The 27704-nt window shown below is 37.0% G+C and overlaps 1 protein-coding gene across 1 annotated transcript in view; it reads right to left on the bottom strand.

Moving 5' to 3' along the window:
• The window catches only part of LOC140237288 (ankyrin repeat domain-containing protein 13C-B-like), a 50112-nt gene that overhangs the window by 16342 nt on the left and 6066 nt on the right, over nucleotides 1-27704 (bottom strand). The window contains exon 4 of the mRNA XM_072317229.1: nucleotides 7348-7479. Within this exon, the coding sequence (XP_072173330.1) occupies nucleotides 7348-7479 (132 nt within the window). The remainder of the gene's footprint in view (nucleotides 1-7347; nucleotides 7480-27704) is intronic.

Here is a 27704-nt window from a genome sequence, read left to right as displayed (position 1 = left end):
GTAGGCACGTGACATCATACACTGCAGTAGTCTTCTCATCCAGCGGTGACTGCACAAAAACTTCAAAAATTCATAGCTTTTGAACGGATTGTTCAATTTCCCTCAAACTTTCAATGATGTGTTCTACTAATATTGCTACATTCTCTCAATCCTTATCTTAATGAAGGTGAACTTGTCCTTTAATATTTCATTAAAGTGGTTTCTAATCATCTCACAAAAATTGAACACCTACAATGTAAAATCCCATCTCAACCAAAATTCTATCATCCCTTTAAGTAAGGCACTATTTGTATCTGCCACATATGATGTCTGAATCTTCAGTCTCTCATTACGGTGAAATGAACTCCTGGAATGCTCTGCTATTAAAACGTCTCAATAGATGCATTGGTCAGTTGTCAACTGATGTGTGTCAAGAAATGAGCTCAGTCGACTTCAAGGTCGGAATGCAGGCGAGACCTCTTTTATTTGTTAGTGGTCTCTTCAGCATCTGAACAATTCTGCTAAAGAAAGAAAGGTAGTAATATGCTGTGATGATGAAAAAAAAAAGAATAGCATCATGGATGATAGACTTTCTTTGGACAGACTCTCTTTCCTTCAAAGATTGTCTTTTTTCACAATAGAGGACAGTTACACAAGTAATACATGAATGTCACATAAATACCTTTGAATAGCGTTTTGTCTGTGAACATATAAAATGAGGATTTAAACTATACAGCCATGTGCATAAACACATGGCATCATGGATGATAGACTTTCTTTGGACAGACTCTCTTTCCTTCAAATATTTTCTTTTTTCACAATAGACGACAGTTACACAAGTAATACAGGAATGTCACATGAATGCCTTTAAATAGCATTTTGTCTGTGAACATAAAAAATGAGGATTTAAACTATACAGCCATGTGCATACACACATGGCATCATGGATGATAGTCTTTCTAAATGGACAGACTCTCTTTGCTTCAGAGATTCCTTTTTCTCACAATAGAGGGCAGTTACACAAGTAATACATGAATGTCATATGAATGCCTTTTAGTAAAATAGCATTTTGTTTGTGAACATATGAAATGAGGATTTAAACTATACAGCCATGTGCATACACACATGATGAGTCTCAAAACAACAAAGAAAGTGTGCAACACAGCTTTTATTTATAATTTATCTCATTATTTATCTATATATTTATTTCTATTATAAATTATCTCATTATTTATCTATATATTCATTTCTATTATAAATTATCTAATCATCTTTTTATTCATTTTATCTGTGCATTAATCTCAAGTTTTCTCTAGCAAAATCACTTACAGTTTATACCAAGATTTGCACAGAATGGTAGTTACAAAGTTTTCTTTTTGAAGGGTTCATACTTTTTATACTATGCTCCCGACCACAAATTTTGACTCAACCTTGTCTCTAAGCAAGTTCGTGTGTACAGTGTGAAGTAGAAATGAAATGTTATCAGTAAAGTGCATTCGCCAATGGAATAAACATTGCACATCTACCCGCTTACATACAGACCATGCAAAAAATGATTACATCCCACGCTTTAGCGAGAACATCACTTCGCGCTCTGCCCCGACTTGATATCAACAAGATATCGGCGAGATCGCCGAAATGCGATCAATGTCTGCCACGTATCCCTCCCGCTGAGAAATGAAATGAAGTGAGATGAGATGAAATGAAATGAAATGAAATAGAATAAAATGAGCTGTTTGAGCTTTGCTGCTGCAAAGCTGCCATGTTTGTGCTGGAGTGATAATGAATGAAATACGCAAGTCGTCGAGAGAATGTGAAATTTAAACAAGGTTGAAAAGCAAAAGGTAGAAAAGGATCCCAATGTTGTTCATGAACCACTTTACAGAGATATACAGCAAAAGAGAGAAAGAGAGAGAGAGTGGGAGGTGGAGAGGGAGAGAGATATAAAGAAATATCAAAATGTGAGAAAGCCATGTAGAGTCTACAGCACAATGTATTACAGGGCATAGATACAGGCACAATGTATAGAGTACACCTAGACATACAGTCAAGGGGGAAATCAATATGATGGCATTCAAGTAGGGCTCTGCGATTTTTTTTTTTTTTTTGTCTACATTTGCTTCCCTTTCTACAATTTCTGCCAATCTTTTCTTCTTTGATTTCATAGCCTCATCTAAAAACATTGCTCTTGGGAAATATCCTTCCTGTATGTAAAGTGCTGTTTGTTGAAAAAAAAAAAAATCACTTGAAACAGTACATTTCTATATAGAAAACACACCAAACATTCCTTGCATTTTTTTTTTCTTAATCAGGCCTGATTAAGAAAATAGTGCTTAAGGGTTTATTAGATGACCAACAGCAATAGCTTTTAGGGTGTGTACAGTTCTGGTTGAGGTGAGGATTTAGCTTTTAACGTTTTGAGAGATACTCAGAAATCACTCTTTGAGATGTCAAAGAGCATGCAAATGGGTATCAAAAGTTTATTTGATGAAAATCGGTTTTGAAATGGCTGAGATACCCAAAAACAAGGTGAAACAAAGAGATCCTAATAAAAGGCGTGGCCTGTCGCCTTTTATTATTATCATCACTTTTTTGGATATCTCAGCCATTCGAAAATCAATTTTCATCAAATAGACGTTGAATCCTTCTTAAAATTACATGCTCTTTCATATTTCATAAAAGGTTTCTCATTACCTCACTTATAGGAATGTTCAAAACATGAATCCCCACCTCAACCAGTACTGCACAGTCCCTTTAAACGACTGCAATTAACAATCAGAAGTAGAAGCATTATTTTAGTTTTCTACAAAGATAGGCTCTGAGTTCAGGTCATTTTTTCCTCATTTCATTTAATAGTCATAGCAAAAACCAGCATGAATATGCTGCAGAAGTTGCAGAAATAAACAAGATCCACTACAATTTTTACATGTTGCAGTGAAAAGGTGAGCCAAATTTATAAGACAGACAGGGATACATGCAATCAAATGCTCATTTCAGAAGGAGGGCACATGATTGTGTTTGTGTAATTTTCTCTTCCACCCAATGCCCGTATATTCCCCGCCAACAACTAGGCCGTACCCGACCTTCTGCTCTTGACACGGCGGCCTAGTTGTGCCGAAAATTGATTTCTGCACCCAAGAGTTAATGAGAGTGTCCATGGAGCGCAATCGCTCGAAATGTGATCTCGAATGCCGGTTGGCTGGGATGAAATTCGAGGCATATTATCCGTGCAGTGACATCAGTATTTTGTCGCACCTACGCAGAGATCTGATACTTTGGAAAGACATTTGCGGGACAAGCAGCCAAAATACAAGGTATCCATTTCACGAGGCTCTGTCATCGGCCATTACTGGCAAGTACACAAACACACACACAAAAAACAAGGAAAAGTAGAAATTACGCGGTGCGTAATATATGTCCCCGCCGGAAGTAGCATTTAGTAGCAAAATGTACAATATAGGTAAAAAGATGAAGGTCAAAGGTCAAAGAAGTCAAAGGTCAAAATTCTATGTAGAAGTTTTGAAGCCCTCACCTAGTGCCATCACATAAAGCAAAAGGAATCGAAATCGGGTTAGAAATGGCGAAGGAGTAGCATTTTGTAGCCAATGTACAATATAGGTAAAAAAAATCAAGGTCAAAGGTCAAAGAAGTCAAAGGTCAAAATTCTGTGTAGAAGTTTTGAAGCCCTCACCTAGTGCCATCACATAAAGCAAACGGAATCGAAATCGGGTTAGAAATGGCGAAGGAGTAGCATTTGGTAGGAAAATGTACAATACAGGTCAAAAATCAAGGTCAAAGGTCAAAGAAGTCAAAGGTCAAAATTCTGTGTAGAAGTTTTGAAGCCCTCACCTAGTGCCATCACTTAAAGCAAACGGAATTGTAATCGGGTTACAAATGGCGAAGGAGTAGCATTTTGTAGGCAATGTACAATATAGGTCAAAAATCAAGGTCAAAGGTCAAAGAAGTCAAAGGTCAAAATTCTGTGTAGAAGTTTTGAAGCCTTCACCTAGTGCCATCATATAAAGCAAACGGAATCAAAATCGGGTTAGAAATGGCGAAGGAGTAGCATTTTGAAGCAAAATGTACAATATAGGTCAAAGGTCAAGGTCAAAGGTCACAACTGAAATTTTGTATAGAAGTTTCAAAGCTCCCATGTAGTGCTATCATATAAAGCAAACAGAATCAAAATCGGGTTAGAAATGGCGAAGGAGTAGCATTTTGAACATTTTGATCACACACGGACGCACACACGGACACACGGACGGACGGACACACGGACGGACGGACGGACGGACACACGGACACACACACGTACGGAGCCCGTTTCATAGTCCCCTGCTCGAACTCGTTCGGCGGGGACAAAAACCTGCATGTATTTCTTTAAAAGTCATCATATGGCTATAGAATTACCAAAAGAATGCAAGAAATACTGATCAAAAAAGGTGACAGTTCTATCTCAACTATCTTTTGTGTATACAGTCTGTATTCTTTATGATTTTTTTTTTTTTTTTTTTTTTTGGGGGGGGGGGACCTATTTAGACAGGTGGGAGTAATGTTTGAAAATCCAATTAGTTCTGCAATATTTGGTCTATTGTGAAGAATACAAACCGAAGGGCCTATCTCAGTGGGAGAGACATTGGCGCGACTGCCAGCGACTGATCAGTTAACACACTTTACTAATTTTCTATTACTAATATGGATAATAACAATGATATAGACTATTTACTGTTAGGATATAATATCACTACCCTCTTTAGAATCAGAATAAAGAATACAATTCTACCTCAGGCACTAAATCTTGTATCCCCCTCAATGTCAGTTCATTTTATGTTGTGATTTCCCTCTTCACAATGTCTATATTTTTGTATTTACCAGTAATATGTAAACCTTTTATATGGTATCATATGTTCCTGAATACCAACTTTTTTTTTCTTTTTTTTTTTCTGAAAGCCAGTTTTGTTTTTTCCCTGTTTGATACAAATACAATACAAGTGATCAGTCAATCCTGGTCAAGGCAATTAGGCACTTAGGCAAGGAAATGTGTGTGGTTAACAGTTAATCAAGCATCAGCTGCAAGCTACTGTATATTATATATGGACTTTTGTCTTCAAAAACGGATCATTTCTTTAATAATGATGATCCAAAATCTATTCTGGCAGCCCCAGCCCACCTCTCATGCCGAGCCTTGTATAGTATAGAATACTACAAATCAAATTTTAGAAGAAAGTCACGAAATTCTAAAGTGTAATATAACAGTAATATATGTGTGCATTCTACAATTTTGTCTGCAGGTTTTTTATACTTGTGTGCCCTACAATTTTGTTGGCAGGTTTTTAACTACAGACAGCAAAACACATATATGACATGAAGTGTGGTATAAATTTGCTGTATAGAATGAAGAAAACTGCATGCCAGCACTCTACTGACTGCAAGATATTTAATACAGTCCATCTGACATTTAAAGGATCTATTGTTAATATATGAGAAGTGACTATAAGTGATCAGTCTTTGCAAAAAGGTGTCAAAATGAACAAGCAGCGATCCAAACGCAATTTGACACAAAACTCACACGTAAGTTCTGCTGAAAATGTCACTAGATGTGACACTTTCGCTGCATTGGTGTCCATGATGAGAAAAAAAAAGAAGCCATGTTCGTTTTTAGATGAGTTTCTAGATTCAGACTTTGTGCACAAGCTGCAGAGGGTATATGACATTCATAATGCAACATGCCAATCCTGAACTTCACATGGGTGTCTAGAAATGCATGATACTGATACCTACTGTGTGCATGCATTAGTTAAAATGCAACATAATCTCATTTCTAATCTTATTTCTCACTTGATTGCTACATAAGTGTCTTGGAGTTGACCTTTTGTGTAATGTAACACAAGCACTTTCTCTTCTTTTTCTATAGTTGTCTCATCATATGTATTTCACACATTCATTTTTATTCATCATAATTCACTTTCTTTCAGTCAGTAGAAGCTAATTTCTATGTATTTTAACATTAACAAATAAATGAAATGAAAAGAAATAAAATCAACAGCTGGGGTAGTATTCCCCTCCCCCCCCCCCCAAAAAAAAAGTAAGCACTATGGCCCGAATTCACGAAGGTGGTACAAATGAAACCATGGTTTAAACCATGGACAAAAACCATGGAGCGCCAAGTGTCGCATGAAATATTTCGTTACGAAATCAGTCATTTCGTCGATGAAATGATTATTTTGTAACTAAATTTTATAACAAAATTTTGTAACTAAATGAACATTTCGTCCACGGAATGATAATTTTGTTAACGAAACGGTCATTTTGTCGACGAAATGACCCATTTCGTAACGAAGTATTCCATGCGACACTTGGCGTTCCATGGTTTTTGTCCATGGTTTAAACCATGGTTTCATCTGTACCACCTTCGTGAATTCGGGCCAATGTGTCTGAAAGCACCACCCGTGTGTAGAAGTATGTTTATATTTGCCGAGTACTTTGTACTTAGATTCTGAGTTTGACTCATCATTGCTATGTATCATGTTTATTATCATAATTATCAATATTACTGCTATCATTCTAATTCTATCATCATCATCGTCATTTTAGACGTTCTTGAATAGCTGAGCATTAAAACGGGCAATTTTCTCACTTGCCCAATAGGGTATGAAAGGGCCCAATACCTTTAACAGGCAAGAAGGTGATTACAACTGTTCATGAATTTGAAGAAGGTGATTATTTTACTTGCCTAAATAGTAAGTTTGAGTTGCCCAGGGCTAGGGGGCAAATGTGTTTTAGAGCACAACGATTATCGCTCTATCAGTAACACCAGCAGTACGAGTAGTAGTAGGAGTGGTAGTAGAAGTAGCAGTAATCATTCATTGTTGTCATTATTACCATTATCACATCAAACTAGGTATCACTCTGGAATATGATCGAAAAAATAGAAGTAATAGTAACACAAAATTAAGCACTGAAGAAATATCAGGAGAGGTTAATCTATACGCAAGCTGACTACCAGTATACTCCATGGCCTGAATTCACAAAGGTGGTACAATAGAAACCACGGTTTAAACCATGGACAATTTGTATGGAGCGCCAAGTGTCGCATGGTCTATTTTGTTACGAAATCAGTCATTTTGTAGATGAAATTACCATTTTGTTGACAAAATGTTAATTTTGTTAACGTTCGTTTAAAAAATAATCATTTCGTCAACGAAATGTTGTCATTTCGTTAAAAAAAATGACTGAATTTGTAACGAAATAGGCCATGCAACACTTGGCGCTCCATACAAATTGTCCATGGTTTAAACCATGGTTTCAATTGTACCACCTTCGTGAATTCGAGCCTATGGGTTTTACTGGTCTCATCTCTCCTCTTACCCCAGCTCTGGAAGTCCCAGTGTACCTCCATGTAGAAGTCCCCTAGATCCTGCAGGAGTTGTAGGAGCTGAGGCCTTCTCTCCTCCAGGAGATCCCGTGACTGCTGCTTCAGTTTCCGTAGCAACAGAGATACTGTAGGAGGTGAGATGGAGGTGATACAGGAACAGATAACTTTTTCATAAATATATCGAGTAACATGGGCTTTAGAATCTCTTTCATCTGATTGGTCAATTGTCATGCATCGATTTTTACTGATCCACACTGAGCCTTGCATCCAGTAAAATCCGAATGCATGGCCATGCATCCGCTAAAATCCGAACGCATGGCTCAAGTCTTGTATAGTGTTGCAGGTGAAACGGATACATGATGAGAAAAACGGTTGTATTTCATGAATTTACAGGCCCATTTTATAACACAAATGATGCACAGGCCTATTCGTGGATCAGTGAGAATTGGATACTCTCATTTAACTTTGGAACAGTCTAAAACCCACTCTCTGCACTCATGGGTTTAAACAGTTCCAAAGTAAAATATGCGCATCCAATTCTCACTGATCCACTCTGTCCTGTGCATCATTTGTATACTGTTACACGGTTTGCATCTACGGCAAGCCAAAAGGAACCAACATAATGCATCCTGTAAATTTGCCACACGTTGGTAATTGCGGAAAACTGATTAAAACAGTGGATTTCTGGCAAAAATTTGTCCAGCGTTTTATAAAACAAATGATGCATATACAACATTGTATATGCCTCTTCATGCAAAAGAAGGAATAGCATGTATGTGGTATTAAACTATAGTCAAACCCACTCAGATAGGCCTCATGTTACACAATTCCTAAGTGCCTTATGCACACTCTGACTGATGCACACGGACACATGCATTTATACAATGGTATTTATACAGAAAAATTGCTTTTACTGATGAACATTTGCTTCAGGGTATGTTTCTATAAATCTCATGCACATGGTAAACCTACATTGTACAATCATGGACCTACGTTGGTACAATGTACTCTATACAGTTTCATTTGAATGGCTCCTTTACTAAAACTGCAGAGTACAGTGCACTAGATGTCAACAAACTTGGAAATATTGTGATCCTGACAGATTTGAGGGCACTTGACAATATACAGACCTTCGATGACACCATGACAGCTATGATATTTTGAGGTTCTGCCCTTCTAAAAATAGGTCTGTAATGAAATACCATTCTCTTGAGTAATTTCAGCCATGGCCTCCAAAGGCAGTCAACCTACAAGTATAGCATGTGTCATAGTGGTTTTTAACTCTTATCCCGTGTTCTTCATCTTTCAACCATGACTTATTCTATATGTACATGTACTTTGTCTATTGACATCAGCTCATTTTCACAAAGGTGATTTTATAAATTACAACCATGGTTTAAATCTAGCCCATGGACTAAAATAAGCATGAAATACAAGTACAATGTATATTTCACATGCGCGTATCAACGTATGGTTATTATTGGATGTCTGATGACATACATTGTATATGCAATCTCTCACACGCATTTACGCAGAAGAAATTTGCATTTATAAACCGATGGACTAAACCTAAATCACCTTCATGAATATGGGCCATTATGTCTGTTTAATAGACACTGCAATGTGAACACGATGGTGAAGCTGATCTCCTTCAAGATTGAAAGTATTGAGTTATGACTGCTCTTTGCCAAGCACATCTAAAAATTCATTCCTGCTATAAGAACAACAACATAGAGAAACTGATATTACATAGGTGGGGCACTATCTACAGAAGGTCTGCAAGTGTTATTATCAAAGTCCATGCTAATACTGTAATATGCATCATTACGTACACAATTTTGCAATTATGCAAAATCTGGGGAAAACAAATAATTTTGCCCTCTTATTGTCGGTTTAAAAGGACTGTACAATACTGGCTGAGGTGAGGATTCAGCTGGTAACGTTTTGTGAGATATTTAGAAACTGCTCTATGAAATGTTAAAGAGCATACAATCCTAAGGGGAATCAAAAGTTTATTTGATGAAAATCGGTTTTGAAATGACTGAGATACCTAAAAACAAGAAAAAACAAAGAGATCCTAATAAAAGCCATGGCCTGTCAATTTCTAATTAGGATCACTTTTTGGATATCTCAGTCATTTCAAGGCCAATTTTCATCAAATAAATGTTGAATCCTTCTTGAAATTACATGCTCTGTCATATTTCATAAGAGGTTTCTCATTATCTCACCAAAAGAAAAAGTTACAAACCTGAATCCTCACCTTGACCAGTACTGTACAGTCCCTTTAAGATTCCATTGAGCCAGATATTCCATCAGCAGATTCCCTCTTTCTCTTGAATTGCTTTTTTTGTTGTTGTTGAGACACATGAAATAAACTATATATACAATAAACTAAGTATATCATGTTACATTGTGCACTTACATTATGCACTGTGCACTGTACCTTCAAAAGCCGCGATGTTCCTCCAAGTTAAAAGGGACTATTCCCCAAACATGATGTACAGAATGTAGATTCAGCAAATACAGAAAGATCACAGTAAAACTTGAAAAAAACAAAAAAACACCAGCCCATTAAAAAAAGTTTGACTTCTAAGCTTTGGGTAATTCCATGCACATATATGTAGGCCTACATACCTTCCTCTCTAGATTGTAGTTGTATAATGCTTTGTGGTGCCCCAGTAGCAGAATGATTATGAAAGAAACAATACAAAAATTCTCTTTTCTGTGGCATCATAAAAGCACTTGACCCATTTCTGTACTAGAAGCCATGGAAAAGGGTATGCACTAAAAGGAAATTTATCTCATCTATGAGGACTCAATGCATGTGGCATTAAAAGTAGAACACATCTGATAGGTTTGACATACTGTATACGCGATATATTTCGCGAGTCTAAATTTTCGCGAATCAGGAGTTCCTCGACGATTTCGCAAGTGGTTAAATTCGCGATTGTGGAGTCCTGTACTGAATAGAGAAGTGTACATGCGTACATCACATTCACATCGGGATCGGAGTCAATATTTTCCAGTGCCTTTAATTTTGCAAATAGCACCTGACTTGCAAAATTCGTGAAAATAAAAACCTCGCAAAATATTCGGCGTAAACAGTACATTGGATGATCCGTTCAGTAGTTACAGACCTTCAAAATTTTGGTGCAACCATCTGTAGATAAGAAGCCTACAAAACTTTGTGATGGTAGTCATAGTAATAGAACAACATAAAGAAAATACACAGAGAATTCAACATATTTTTCAAAATAATGAAAAAGCACTTGACTGGCTTACTCTAGAAAGCAGGGGGATTAATATAACCCTTTGTATGTAAGTAATAAGTCCAGGAAATCTGTACTTTTCATTTTAGATTGAACTCTAATGTCTGTGGAATTGTTTTTTATCATTCACTACTATAATATCAGAAATTGTTGTAGCCAGGTCTTATCCAGAATGGAGGCTCCACTTGAATTTAATCCTACATCTGAACATTTTGAATGGATGGCCAGATTATTTTGGTATGACTCAACCCCTGAGCATGCACAACATATCATGCACAAATAAATTCCTGAATATGCAAACAAAATTTCCCACATGTTCACAGACAAACAAACATTCATCATGCGAAAACTTGACTACCAATAAACATTCATCATGCATTTGTATATAAACTTGACTATGAATACCACCACTATCCTCTTTTATTCACTTTTTTTTTCAAATGATGCAGGCTGAAATCACTCTCAGCGGTCTATTTACAATTGTACAATCAGCACACAACACAACAGCCACTACCCGCACAAGACGAGTGCCCTTGTGTTTGTACACGACAAGTACCGGTATCTAGGCCTTGGGTTTCTCTTACTATGCTCACTATATTTCCATTTTTGCATGTACCTGACGGATTCAAGCTCTGAGAGATTTCCAAACAACTGCAGGTAGCCTCAGGTGTCCCAGAATAATAGGGGAGTGTGAAAGGGTGGCTAAATGGACTCTGAGGCTAAATCATTTCATAATATCGAACACAAAACACTGCAGACGGCAGTGAAACCATGATTTTTCTGCACTCATTTCACACAAACGGGACACTTTAAATGAAATCCAGCCAAAAATGATTTAATAAAGAATGAAACAAAATATTACAGAAACCACAAATTCCTACAATTATTTAACTTCACATTTCATTTGAAACATAATCTAGGAAAACTATTCAAGCTAAGGCAAAACCAGGAATATTAATATCAATAATACTTTAATACATCATACATGTTTGTATTAAGATGCTTAAGTTTCTCAATGTTTCACAGCAGGTGCACAGTCCTACAAACAAAACTTATATTTTCTTTGAAATCAGCAGATAAAATTATGCACACCATATACTTTCACTATGATACAAGTGAGTCAGTTAGAACTGGGAATATACAACATCAGTATCTTGCAAAGATCTCTACATTTGAAGAATCATGTTGTCCCTTTTTTCTTCGGGATACCATGATTTGTTTCCTGAATACTTGGCACCATCTAACTTTTGTCACCAATTCGGCTTTATACTGTTGCGCTGTTAAAGCCAAAACTTAAGTTCTCAGAAGCATTCAAAATTAATTTTCCACCATTTGGAATTTGCTTGCAATACATCTGAAGACTCTACCAAGAAACCTGTCAGACTGATGTGATTTGCCAGGATGCCATTGTTTCTGACTATTTTGAGATCAAAAGTGTTAAATAATAAGAGTCGGTACACCCTAACTTTTATTCCCGATGCACCCTCGCTGTTCTGTAGTGGGTAAGTACAAGTTGTAGAACACTTCTAGTCCGTGATGATTGAATCATGCTTTAGCAGTACAGAATCACATGCAGCACTGTGCTATTACATGTATACAAGCTGCATGGAATTCACTCTCAAGCGATGGATACTAGCTGCTATGGCCTGATATATTGTAATCGATGTAATCAAATATACATCACATAGCAACCACGATCATGTATGCTCTGAGATTGCATTACTTCTGGTGTACCTTAGAGGGTAATATTTCGCATTTCAATCATTACCCAGCTAAAATTGTGTTATTAGTCGTATCACTATATCTTTTTCACACATTTCTTATGTATTTGTCTACATTTTAAAGCAAAAAATTGACAGTTTCTGCAATTGCATGGAAGCTATGTTTTACCTTTCATCTTGAAAGGCATCATACAGCATTAATGCCCTACTGGCTGTGAGATAAAAATTGTGTTATAATGTATTACATAACCAACTTGCACCAATGTAGGAGTGTGGTTTTTGTTGCTATACAAGTGGAACCACATAATATAGTGTGCAGGGCATTACAAAACAATACGAGAATATCCCTGGCTTCCAATCTAGGAAAGCACCATGGCATACCTGCCAACATTTCAAGATGAAATATCTTACTCATGGATTGCAAAAATCTTATCTTATATGCAAACTGAAGTTAAAAATCTTACTTTCGGTTAAATCTTCAGAAAATACACATGAAAGGTATATCTAAATATTTTTTTGAAATCTGATTTCTCTGACAGAAAATCTGATTTTGCTATTTTTAACATAAAAAATCTTACTGAATCTGATAAAATCTTACTGCTAGTTGGCAAGTACGCGCATGGGCAATACAGCAAAGTTTAAAGCACATGGCAAATAAGCCAGCATCCCATTGACTTGACAAGCCAGCAACTGGATGGTTTGGAGCACCTTGTTAGCCCATATCATACAGCTCTAGGTTGACTTTCAAAAAGATATGATTTCAAACTGATTTCAGTTGCAAAAAGAAAATTATTGGCATCTGTCTTTCATTTTAAAGTCTGAACCAATGCACTGCTGACTCCACCCTTTAAATGAACGCCAACCAGCACTGTCACATTGAATATCCAGGCAGGACCTGGCAGAGAGAAAACACACTTTATATTGCCCTTGCATATGTATACGCCAGTGAAAAAAGGCAAAGGTATACGCCAGTGAAAAAAGGCAAATGTATATGCCAGTAAAAACGAGGCAACACTGCTGTAGTACCACTTTTATCTGACAGCAGTTCAATCATCCCCCATGTGTACAAATGTACATTGTATACTGATCCAAAGCCTGTAGTCACCACCCCTCCCCCTTCACTCTTTCCATTCTAATGGTAAAATAATATCGTCGGCCTTATGCCAAAAGGGCCTTACAGAACTTCCCCTGTTATGCCAAAAGGGCACTAATAGTGTACAAAGTCTATGTCATTATTGGCATAACAGTTGAAGTGGTTTAAGGCCCTTTTGACATAAGACCAACGATATTATGTATGTACCAGTACTTACAGTTGAACCATTATTATCCGGCCTCCCTTTATCCGGATCTCTCTATTATCCGGACGCAATCTCCCCGTGATTTTTTTTTATCTTTTTTTTAAGAATTACGGGAGGAAAGGGGGATTCCCAACTCCTTGAGAACTCCTACACAAACACACATGAATTACATATACTTGATACATTTCTTAATAATTATTTAGGTAAATCATTCTAAGAATTTATAAAAGAAAATGATTTCATTCTTGCAAATACGAACCTCTATTTTGGGGTCTGTTACTGAGTGTAACAATGAAAAGGTTGCGGTATACACATTACTACATGTGGTACTACAATGGGCTACATCAGTACATGTGTATGTATATGTACATATGTATAAAGCATTGAGTCTCCCGTATCCGGCCAAATCCCTCATCCGGATGAGCCCCGGTCCCGACTTGTCCGGATACGAGAGGTTCAACTGTATTTATCATCTACTTGTATATCTTCCCTATCACTGATCCTTTGATACTCAAAGCTACAATTTTTTTTTCTCTCTCTCATTTTCATTTTTAATTCACTCTGTCCGTCCCCATCTTTCTATCCATTTCTTTGTAAGCTGCCCTTTTCACATAATGTTAAACTCAACTCATCCATACATCAGTTAATAGCAATGACCTGTTTATACAACTCTAAATGTACCCAGGTATGTTGATTTTATTGCACATTTCTCATAACATTGATAAAGCATGAATAGCCTGTTGTACCGAGAAGGTCTACAAAAAGAAATAAAATAAATAGAAAATGTCGGTATTGGTTGCTTTTATCTCCCTAAACTAAATATGACCCACCATTCCCTTTCTGTTAGTCAATGTGATTTGTGTTTACATGCTACAAATATTCCATCAAGTTACATCAAATTCATAAACTGCAAACCAATTAGTCACTGTAATAAATCCAAAATTACTGTGTTCACATCAAGTTTTCGATGTACTTCATTGAATGTTTTTCTTCTCTGTGTGAACGAATCTTCAAGTCCCTGGAAATACGATTAAGCTGCCGTTTGCCCACAGTCTGAAATGGGTATGAACACACCCCGCTCATCTCCCGAACAATTACTCCTAATGTAATGATTGATGATCAGCTGGAGCGTGCCTGGAAGGGTCTGGGGTAACCTCATGAATCATGGAGGCATTTATGAGGAGATGCAGCCTTTAAACATTCCCTGATCCCTTACCTCATCATTCGGCGGGATCGTGATCAATTATCACCTGTGTGAACGCATCCTTTTGGAAAATTTCGGAGGAGGAGCTTGATGATTGTAAACACTGATTTTCTCGTTAGAGCTCCAACACATGAGTCTATAATCGATGAACCCCAGATAGTTTATAAAACCTGGAGGATGTTAAAACCGAGAATATTGTCAGCATGGGAAAGTCGAGAAGGAATGTGTTCTCCCAACAGTCACTGGATGATGAAACAGAGAATGTGGGGTTATCACACAAGTGAACGAACTTCATGCAAAAGGACACATCTTAAATGTCATTTCACATTCTACATATCTCCCCTTTATTGAAAGGCTCATCGTGTCCAGCCTGATATAAAACTGCTTTCGTCCAATAATTCATAAGCTATCTTGCGGTCCAAGAATATTCTGTACGCTCAATATCGTAAGCTGAATATTCGTATGCTGAATATTCGTACGCTGAATATTCTGTATGCTGAATATTCTGTATGCTATATGCACTGCAATACAACTGCGAACCTTTGGTGGTGTGTGGATGACACAAGGGGTGGACCACATTCCAATTAATGAGGATGGTGACACATTCAATCATCATTACAGCCCACACATACTTTCGGTAACATATCGTGAATTATAATCTTTAGTTTGATTTATGTGGCTGCTAAGGAAGCAATGGATTCTTGCAAGAAGCCGCCATGGGGATGGACAGCTTTTAGTTCATCCTGAAGGATGAGCCAATGAGAGTAAAGTGCCATGCCTAGGGGTACAATGGCTGCTACCAGGGGACTTGAACCAGAGACCTTGTGATTGATAGTCTTCGGTCTTATCCAGTGAAGCATATTTAGTGACTTTTCGATTGTGTGGACATGGACGCCTTTCTCGTACAAGAGCGGTTCAAAATTGCTGCAGTCCACTCGTTACATCCGCGGTGTTATCACCCATTTCGATTTTCAGTGTGCATACGCCGTTCACGACGTACTGCTATGACGTCATGACCCCGTCCCCTCCCGCAGGCTGGCTATTGGTGCACCAAGTGATGACGTCACTCCCATCCTGAATCTAGGAGGACGTAAAATCCTTGGAAGACACGTTCTTGATTCTGGCATTGGACGTGCTGGAGAACCTGGAGCATGCGCAGTTCCTTAAAATGACATCATTACCTCAACATCCACGTCCAGAAGGTGAAATCGAAAAGTCCCTATTAGCTCCTCAAGTGCACTTGTACGTGAGGGCAACAATCCACAAAGTTTTGCTCTGAATGACTAACTACATAGATACACCTCCATCCAGACATAAGATTTTTCATTGCATGCACATTGTCTATTTTTACATGCTGCTGATGCTTCAGGTGATATACATGTAGTCCTACTTTGACATTCATGATAATGATGAAGATGATGGTAATGATGAGGACGATAACTGATGATGATGAAAATGATGATGATGATGGTGACTGATGATGATAAGAATGATGATGATGATGATGATGATGATGATGATGATGATGATGATGATGATGATGGTGACTGATGATGATAAAGAATGATGATGATGATGACATTAAATGCAGAATTATGATAATGGTAAAGTTCATGACACCAGGGTCCACTTCACAAAACTTGTTATCAGTGACAAGTTATGAGTTGTTACAAGCTACTAAAATCCTTGCATCTGATTGGCTGAGAGCAGATTTGTTGTAGAAATGTGGCAGTTGCCACTGATAACACGTTTTACGAAATGGGACCCAGGTGTAGAACAGCATTTAAGTCTATTCATTTTAAGTTGTTTTCAATGCTTCCATCTCACACTGTACGTGCATGCATTTCACTAATTATCCTTACAGTGTACATACTGTAAGTGAATCCTGAATTGTTAAAACATAATTTGGGACAAATACACTTGTATGAATGGCATATTGTATTATACGGCAATCAAACATGATGAAAAAAAAAATATGTTGTGTCATAAACTGTTCTGTTATAGATTATGTCAGACTTCAGTCACATGTTTTATTCTAAACTATTGTGCTTTACTAGCTTTTTGAAAGAAGAATTAACCCATAAGGGAAAGTAGTTCACAGGAGATGCACTGGAGAAGACACTAATGATAGCCAGTAAACAATGAGTGAATATAATGATAAATTTTCAGATAAGCTGCATGGACTATGGGCATAATTGTCTGATGTTGGTGATTCAGTTTTAATCATCTCATGGTCTCCCAGGGGCATCGCTCTCTAAACTCTCAAAATAACACTCTCCTTGGAATTTTAAAGTCTTCTCCTAACACTTATGCATTGGATGGGAAATACCATTTGAACAGCTCAACTCACATCATTACACGGTGTACATACGGCGTACATCCATACCATTATTTATGAGCACACACCCCTGGTATAATAAGATGAAGTGAGCATCTTTTCAACTCTTTAAAAAAACAGTAAATGGACTCTTAACTCACATTACAACGTTCTCACATTTCACAGAAACAATACCTCAAAAAAATAACGCACTTTAATAAACAAAACTACACCTTGAGGCTTTAATGTGTTTACTCCTTGAATTTCCATATTTCACAGTTACCGCCGCGCATCAAATTGTCAAAACAATCTCAAAGATGAGTATAAAGGGAAGAACGTCCCTGGGGTAATCTGAGGACTTGTCAGAGCTGCTGAGGAAAAAGCTCCACACTGAAGACCTCAGCAGCATTAGGTTAAAGGTACTGTTTACCTTTGGGAGCAGTAATTTTGAAAAATGTTCGAGTTATCACATTTGATGCATACACATTGTATGTGTGGATTAGTTGTATCACAAAACATCCTACTACATAAAATTTTTGCAATAGAGCCTAAAATGGAAGGAGATATCACTATTTTTCTCAATAAACCATTTTTATAACCGTTTAGTCTAAAAACATTTTTATTATAACTATCGTTCACATCTTGTATATCTAACAATACTTAACATTAATCATACCGATTCAAATTTATACATTGGTTGTTTCTATCCCTAACTCACATAGATCTTAGAACTATTTTGAAGCACTAAAGGTGGGTTTTTGTTTCATCTGCAAACGGTAAATCATGCCTTTAAAGGGCAATTTTACCTCAAATATAATACATGTGGATTCCATGAAGGAAGGAATACTCAAACACATCAGTGAAGTTTGAGTAAAATTGGACAATCCACTAAAAGTTATGAATTGTTAGATTTTGGTCATATATAAATGTGTCATCACTTGACGGGAAGGCAGATGAAAATTCTCGATGTCTGACTAGAGCCACTATATAATATGAAAAGAATAGATAACAAAATGATATCTTATGAAACAAACATATTCCTGTAACTTGTTGCTAACATCAAAAATGATATTTCTCCTGCCTTCTGAAGTAGAGAAAGTTTCTAAGAGGGATCTAGAAAGATAGGAATGTGTGAATTTTTAAACATTTTCATCAAAGTCATAATGTTGTGATATCTGAAACTCATGTAGCCTTGCAATCCAATGATGACAGCACATGGATTTAACCAAACTCCAAAGATTTTATAACTTTTTGAATAGATTGTCTGACTTCCTTCACACTTTACTGATGTTCTCCTAATATTTCTGCATTCACTCAACCCATATGTTCAGGGTAAGTTTCCCTTTAACCCATATCGGGCCAACTACGGGATATTCCGCATAACCACGAAGCGTCAGTGGGTACTATGTACAGCTGTACGGAGTGCTCGATTCTGGATTTTCTGCAGCAGTTTTTGAGGAGGTTTGGACACTTGCAGGGCGATGATTCGACTGTGATAATAGTCCCACATGTACATCCACATGTATGTACAATAATTGTATAATTCAGTCGAACCTGAAAAGCTGTAGCTGTATCTATCATGACGAGTTTCACTTCAAGAAACTATAGGATGCACACATTATACTATCGATTTCCCATGCACTCGCAATGGCTTCATCGTCATAAATATAAACATACATAAACCTGCAATTATTGTATCAATGGTTATGATATTTATATGTCCAGAGAGCTGACACTCTGATCATTTCATTTCCGGTACTGAATGTGTAAAATTATAACATTTGCTATTTTTAATCCATGAATGAAAGCAAACAAACAAATTGATTTTGAAACTTTTGGATGACTGTACTTCACTTCTGCTGAGTGCTATGACTGCACTGTGCATTGAATGGCAGCATGTCATATATCATTTAAAAGGGAATTTTATCCTCTTTCAAATGATATATAACTTGTCTATGTTTTGTTTACTGTTTGCTAATGAAGAGCGATTGTTTGGAGAGTTGTCTTGCCTGTCGCCGTGTGTGCGCAAACGGTGCTGGGCCACTGCGGTGTTTGTTTACACAAGTGCGTTTACTTGGCCCGATATGGGTTAAACATAAAATAATGATATTCTCATTAAACTCATGTTTTAAAAAAAATGTTTGAGATCATATCTGATGCATATGTGAAGGCCAGTTGTATCACAAAAATCCTACCATATAAAACTTTCGCAAGAAAGTCTAAAATATAAGAAGATATCATCATTTTTCTCAATACACCATAACTGTACACAGTTTATTCTAGAAACAATTCTACTTTAACTATTGTTTACATTTTGTATATTTAACGAATACTGTATATTTAACAATACCCTGATTATACTGAGTATCACTTTTACATTGGTTGTTTCTATCCCTAACTCACATTTTAAAGCTATTTTGAAACACTTAAGCCTGGTTTTTGTTTCATCTCTTTAATTAATGGTAAACAAATGCCTTTAAAACCATTTTCTGAGGCATGGTTTCTATGGATAATTTAGCTCTCCCATAAAAACTGAAGAGATAATTTCGGGCTCTTTGATAGGGGTTTCAGAAAAGTGGTTACAGATCACAGAATGTCCCATGCAGAATCATTTTGATGAAAAAAACATGTTTTTGCTTCTTCTTTTTTTCATTTCCACTTACAATGTAATGTATTAATAGCCAAGTAATGATCATTCTTTGAGATTTCCAAAATAAGCATATCAAATTGATTCAATGCTGCTCACGAGGGTACTTGAAGGAAGACAAGAGTGAATATCTTTTATCATTTCTGAATTTCATTTGGCGTGGTGTGTACACAGTTGTACCATACAACTGTAGCTTCTCTGTGGTGCCAAAACACGACTAGGGTGATATCAGCAAGCATGTCACATAAGTCACAATCTAAAAGTTCACATAGATTAATTCTGACATTGTGATCCTGGAAAAAAAAAAAAAGATTGCCAACACAGAAAGAAGAAAAAGAAAATGAAAACAAAAACATTTTGAGTTGTGCTTGCTCCACAACAAAACAACAGCAATTTCATCCACATTTAAATCTTAAAAATGGATACTTTGTGTATAAAAAATAATGATCATGCTTGACCTTCTGCTGATTAAATTTTGAAGAAATCAAAAGCATACATCCGTTTATTTTTTTTTTTTTAAGTTTGAATGAATGCATCCCACTTTGGACTGAAAACACATTTTGGTTTGTTTGTGTATAATCTGTACATACAATATCATCATGGCCTTTCTGAAAGAAAAAAAAAGACAAAATGTGCATAAAAGTATATCATCATGATGTTTTACAACCTAAAATAAAATAGTAACAGTGTACAAGTAACTTAGTGAATTCTTAAGCGCATTTTGATTAGCTGGATACTATACGACGTACATACTTACCTTTAAAGAACAGATCTGTTCATATCCAGTATATTGTTTCGAAGTCTAGACACTTTCTGAATATGAATGCTCGAGTGATCCAGATATCTCTTTTTTATATTTCAACCAATGTAGTGCATCTCAAATGCCTAGGACAAATGTCTTTGAAAAATCCATGATTATTGACTTTGTAATTGTGAAAATTTGACAGAGGGGACATGCTTGTTTCAATTTCAACTGGTTTGAACAGTAAAGACTGGCAATGCTTGACTGAACAAAGCAAGCCCTGAAAAGCTATGAGGGATTTAGCTGAGGGAATAGGCAGCGATACATCTGGAATAAGCTGCGCATGAGCGATTAGATGTAGCGTGTTAAAGCTCACAAAGCGGATGCTTCATAGCCTCTGAATGCAAATTGAAGGGCTTACACCACGAGCCGACGCGGCAAATTAAATTCATGTTGGAACCCGAGGCAAGAAGCGTGATACTGCATGGAGCATGCATACTGTGATGTCCTCTTCTGCTTTGTGCAAATATCTTGTCATGTACATTGTAGCATGAGAGCTTTGAAGATGATGGGGTTTTTGTCCTTACGATTCTATATGTCTGTTTGTTTTTTTTACTTTCTGGTCTTTTTTGTAGTTTTCAGAAAGTTTCCGAAAGGACTGCAACACTTGCCCATACAATTCTCAACAAGGTCATATGCATTTATCGACTTAATAGTCTTTCTTTCAAAATGGTTCAGCTTTGGAGTCAGGATGATTTTCCTACCTGAGGCATTGGGATTTGATGAATTTATGAGATGCAACCAGGAGTTGGTCAAATGAGGCCAAATTGCTACAATTAAGACACTGAAATACATGTACCTCAGTTTCATTACTCACCATTCATTAATTCCAACATGCATAATTGTACATAATATATTTTGACTTAAAGGTACTGATTGCCAATGGGAGCAGTGAATTAAAAAACATTAATCACATTTGATGCATATAGGTAGTTGTATCACAAAACATTCTACCAAATTAAAAAAAAACATGAAATAAAGCCTAATATATCAATAAGGAGATATTACTATATTTCTCAATAAACCATACATGTAACTGTATTAACAGTTTAAATTCTAGAAACAATTTTATCATAACTTTTATTCATATCTTATATATCATTTAATATTACTTAACAAATACTGATCAACGTGTTTGCACTCATTGTTTCTATCTCTATAACTCACATTTTAGAACTATCTTGAAGCACCAAAGCTGAGTTTTTGTTTCGTCTCCAAATGGTAGATAACGCAAGGGGAAATTTGTCCAGAACAGTCTTTGTGTCTGAGAGCCAAACAATTAATGTTTCTATAAGTGTTGGGTACATGTATTTTTGGATTTCGTGGCATACTCAACCCTCGCTATTCTGTGCATAGATAGAACCTATGAACTGTTTCACATTTGCAACTCAAACAGACTCTTTTAGCTCAACCCTAAGTATTCTGTGTATACATCTAGAATCTATGACAGACTCTAAAACTAACAGCTGACTGCAAAATCGTTTCCAATCATCAAGATACCAATATTTTCTCCTTTTTTTTTTTTTTTTCTGCCATAGTGTTACAATAGCAAGGATTGAATTCACGGTTGGAGTGCAGTATTGTGGTTCATATCTGCACATAATCTGATTTCCATGTCGGTACATTTCCCCTCATTGTGTAAGATAAGTGTAGCATTATACAGAAAGAATTTTAAGTTACAGATAAATCTATGAACTACAACATGCATTATATACATGACTCCCTCATATATTCCTTCACATATCAACTCTACCAGCTTCATATCTGAACATTAAACCGACTTTTTCTCTCCAACTGTCTGCTAGAAAAGAGAGAATATAAGACATTTAAAACCAAATTTATGGTAATGTGCAATGATGCAGGGCATGGAGCAGTGTAATGGTTGGTTTCAATGTGCTGTCGGCATTCTGTATTACCAGTACCTTCCCCTGAGTTGTACAGGGCGAGCGAGCTTTCACATTCTCTGTCTGACACTGGCTTAAGGTGTTCATTGTTTTAGACACAATGTCGGCACCAATACGCGCAATTTGCTCGTAATGCTTCCAGCCGGCAGTACGGCAGTGGTATCGGATAACAAATGACGTCGCAGACTTGTGACACATTTGTGGCGCTTCCAGAAATAATATTTGAAAACAGCGCTGCGTGAGTCACTGGTTAAGTGGTGAAATTGAAACACTGCCCATGGTAGGTATGCATACTGAGTAATGATATGGAATGTTGCCCAAATTTCATGACAAATATGGTGTAGTGTACAAGATGCCCTTGTAGTTTTGCAACAGCAAAATGTGATTCATTCCCATAGCACTATAATAATAACTAGAAATGTCACTACAGCGACTGGTTATACCCCCGCCAAACAACATTTCATAAGCTTTGGTCAAAACAACATTTCATAAGCTTTGGTCAAAAAACTGAGGAAGTAGTTAAATCCGCAAGATCTTTCCTTGATCTTCTGCCATTAATATGCCGTTACCATGGCAACGTACTTTCGGGTACTGTCGAAAAATGCGTCTTGCACATCTACAACCAAAGGCACACATTTGTACCAAGTTTCATGGAAATTGGGCAAAAACTGAGGAAGTAGTTTGCAACAAAAAAATTTTCCATCATTTTGGCTCATAATATCGTCGGTTGAGAATGATAAGGGCGTTAAGTTGCCACTAAACCCATAGTGTTCACGACCACTTAACGCCCTTCTCATTCTCAACAGACGATATGTGAGCAGTTACCATGGCAACATACTTTTTGTCACTGTCAAGAAATGTGTCATGCTGACCTATATCCTAAGACAAACATTCAATATGAATTCCATGAGAATTGGAAGAACACTGATGAAGCAGTTTTGCCATGAAGCATTTTGCCCTATATTTTACAAATAACATGCCGTTACCATGGCAACGCACTTTTTGCCACTGCGGAAATATGTGTCTTGCACATTAACATATTCAGATGAACATCTGTACCTAATTTCATAAAAATTGATCAAAAACTGTGGGAGGAGTTCGCGACGCAAGATTTGTACCCATTTTTGCCCATAATATGCTGTTACCATGGCAACGTACTTTTGGGTACTGTCAAACAATACGTCTTGCACATCTACAACCCAAGGCACACATCTGTGCCAAGTTTTATGGGAATCGGTTGAAAACTGAGGAAGTAGTTCGCGACGCAAGATTTGCAACGGACCGACCACCCGACCGCCCGACCGACCGCCCGACCGCCCGACCGTCCGCTGATTCCTATATATACCCCCTTCAAACTTCGTTTGGCGGGGGTATAATAATAATAATAAATCATTTATTAAGCGCAGAAACTATATTCTACTGCGCTTCAAGAGCTCTTAAATTCCTATGTTGCACAATGCTGCATGGGAAGTAAAAAAAAAAAGAAAAAGAAATGCACACTATGCACACAAGATAAGATACCTACATCCAAGACCTCATTGCATGATATGATAAGGCATATAATTCACCTTTCAATCTTGTAGCTTATCTGTGGAGAGGAGTTGTAAACAGGACAATTTTGAAGTCATTGTTCCATGATAAAGCCAATAAAAACCTCTGCCAAAAATCATTTATTCAAGAAACCATTCCCAACTTAAAAGCAAATTCTGGCAATCAGAATAGTTTTTGAAAGGGTGTGTACATGTTTTCCTTTCTGTGTGTGTGTGTGTGTGTTTTATGGGGACTTACCTTTAATTAATACATAGTACAGTTTGTACATTACCATAGAGCCTTTGTTTTAATACATTGTATCATCAAAGAAAACACATGCTTCAATGACAAGGGCTGCTACTTTCAGTCAATAAACCACAATTCAATTCAGTCCAAAATAATTTGCCTTGGAAATATTTCCATGATTTTGCCCTCATTATATGTGCATTGTTTCCATTCATCTGAGTCTTGAGTATAGGAGACTGTGTAGTATGATTATTCAGAAGAGGCCTCTTTAGTCCTAAGAAAAGATGGTATTGTGTATAGGTTGACTTGCAAAAGAAAACAAAAGGAATGAAAGTAGATTACATGCTCACATTGAAGAAGAACTGAAGAGGTCTGGGAAACCTGGCTTAAAATCTGAGAGCTAAACTTGATAGCATAGCATGATAGCTCTAGCTACAATGATTACCAGGCTTAATTGCAGTGTAGCAGCATGCATTCTTGAATTATAACTGGACCATTACCAATCAGGCAAATTCTAGTGCCCCTTCACAATGTCTAAAACTTTAAAAGAACAAAGCACACAAGAAATATCAAAAACAGTGTTGTTGTTTTTAGTGAGTACCATACTGCAGTACCTGGAAAAGTAAACTGTATACGCCATACTCTGTATACGCCAAACTATTTTATAGCCAGTCTGATTTTAAGTTAATCAGGACTTCCCTACAATTTTACGAGTGGCTACATTTGCGTACATGAGTACAGCAATGAATTGTGAAATATGTACGGCAAATTAATGCTAGGATCAGAGTTTCGAGTGCTGTGAAAGTCATGAATAGCATGTGACTTGCAAAATTCATGAAAGTAAAAAACCATGTGAAACATATGGCGTATATACAATGGTAATATGAGACTATTAGCCAGCTCAGTACGACCCTGCCATTATCTTGAAGCATCTTCTACAATTGTCTTGAGCCCTTGAAGTCTAAGAGGTCTAAGTTTGGTACTTACATACACTGTATCTTTTAAAAATCTAATAGTTTCTATTGTTCATATTGTGTCTCATGAGATAGACTGAATTACATCTAGTATATTGTCTTCAATTTGAATATTTGTTGTTCATAATCGTTTTGGTTACAGAATTTTTAAAAGCCTCCTAATGTCTAATTATATTTGAATGATTCTTAAATTGGCAACACATTTTGACAAAATTAAAGTTCCTGTTTCTCTCTGCAGATTAATGAATTCAACCAGTTTCATCACATCTTTCTCCCATACGAGACATGCGGTGATATTCAGAGTTGCCAATTTCATGATTAAGGTGACAATTTCTGCAGCAAAAATTCCCCAGAGAATTGATGATTTAAAGAGACCGGAAATATTTAACATGTGACTTGTGGTCCTTATGTCATGGTGGTGTCACCTTCTATATCAATGCTGTGCAGAACCTGCAACTCCTTCCTATCCACAAGGCCATAATACTTAAAGAGACTGGAGAGTTTGTCTTTTGTGTCATACTTCCAGTTTCATTTCAGCCGTCCTTTGTTGTCAATTTGCCAGCCTGCTTTATTATAGGAGCTGTTGAAAGTGAATATGCTGTCAGAATGATGTAGAGAACCGGGCTCTTCAATTCCAGCGAGTACTTTCAGAGTTTCTCTCGAGGGGTCCAGGAATAGTTTCTATTGAGAAACTACAGGAAGTTGAATTTTATGTATTGTGCTTTGCATATACTGCAACAGTACACCGACGGTAGGAAGCAACATGTAGATAATGTAAACATCCATCTATATAGGAAAAACAGCCTAGATACCTTTATGAAGCAGTCACTGTGTTACTGTTATTTTTACAGACTAGATAATTACTTTTCTCAAGAAATTCTAACCCCTTCTTGCCACTTTCACACAATTATGAACATATTGTTGTATGCATGACAAATGTAAATATGACTATCCACTACAGACAAGTGACATTGGTAAGGGGTTCTTGTAAAAGAGAGACAGGTATATAATGAACAGACATGAAAAAATGCAGAGCTGTATTCATGATATCATCCTGATATAGACAAAGGTAATCCACTAAAAGATGTTACACAGCAATTACACTTGTACATGTTCACTATAGGTCCTTATCACACACCGGCTATTGGTACAGCAAAAAAAAAAAATGGAAAGCTCTGTTCCTTGAGTGTTATTCCTTTTGGTGGACACAAAAATCTACAAACTCAAAAGCACTGGTATGGTAACTCTTTCTCTATATTAGCTGATGCTAACCCTTTACAGAATGATGAAGCAGATCCTAATCAAATGATTGGTTGACAGTTTATGTGTGACCAGGCATTTATATTGCCTAACACATAATTTTGCTTTATGACCAGTCATTAATAAAGTATGATGAGCGGTCATTAGGGTTTCTATGGTGCGATGGTGACCAGGTGAGATATAATTTTTATCACAAGCGATGAGGGTGACGTAAAATAAAAAGGATCTTCTTCATCGTTTTATCAAACAAACAATACATATCACTTTGTTCAGGCATTAGTATAATTACCCACACTCGGTACCTTTGAAACAGTCCAAACACCCTCGGCTACTGCCTCAGGCATATAGACTGTTTTGTATTGTACCTTGTGTGGGCAGTAATTCTCACTAAAGCAATCACCGATGTACTATCATTTGGATCCACTTTCCATGTCTCTAGTGATCAATACATTGTTTTATCCATCAATCTATCTGTATCATCCCTTTCTAGGTTTATATTCCATTATTTTTCTTCTATCAACAAACCTTTCCACTGCCCTTCCTTCTCTTTCATATATCGCCTGATTCTAGCTATCATTGCCTGGTATGTCTCCCACACTTCTCTCTGATTGTTGCTGTAAAGCCGCAATGCTTCCGCGATAAACTTCTCCATCAAATGTTGCCGACAAACGTCAGCAGTTGCAGGCAGAAAACCGAGTCTCCCCCACATCAAATCCATCATTCACCATGTCCCTTTCTCTCTCTTTCTCTCCCCCCTTCATTAGCGGCACACATAAACAAGACAATAATCAATTTGATGAGTTCGTGGGATGGGGACTTTCCGGAAAATCTACGACAACAGCGGTTGCGTATCACCTCCGGGATTTATGCATCCTACCGCTCGTGTCGCCGCCCCATAAACCCAGGCATTACGAGCTAAGGATAAAAAGAGGATAGAAAAAGGACTTGTCCTGATGCATTATGGGTGATAAATCTCTTCTCGCAGAGAAACTGCCAGCTTGACATTTGAGTGGGATGGTAGGAACTGGAAACTAGCATTTCGGTTCCTGTCTGTTATTTCTTCCGTTGTCTCAGTAATATGAGAGTACTGTCACAACAAATGGTCAATACACTTTCAATACCTGGGATATTTAGTCTCCTATATACAGATAAGCTCATTCGAAGGCAATTGATTTTGT

The sequence above is a fragment of the Diadema setosum genome, chromosome 13 (genome assembly GCF_964275005.1).
Source record: "Diadema setosum chromosome 13, eeDiaSeto1, whole genome shotgun sequence".
Lineage (NCBI taxonomy): Eukaryota > Metazoa > Echinodermata > Echinoidea > Diadematoida > Diadematidae > Diadema > Diadema setosum.
This window is presented reverse-complemented; position numbering and strand designations above follow the sequence as displayed.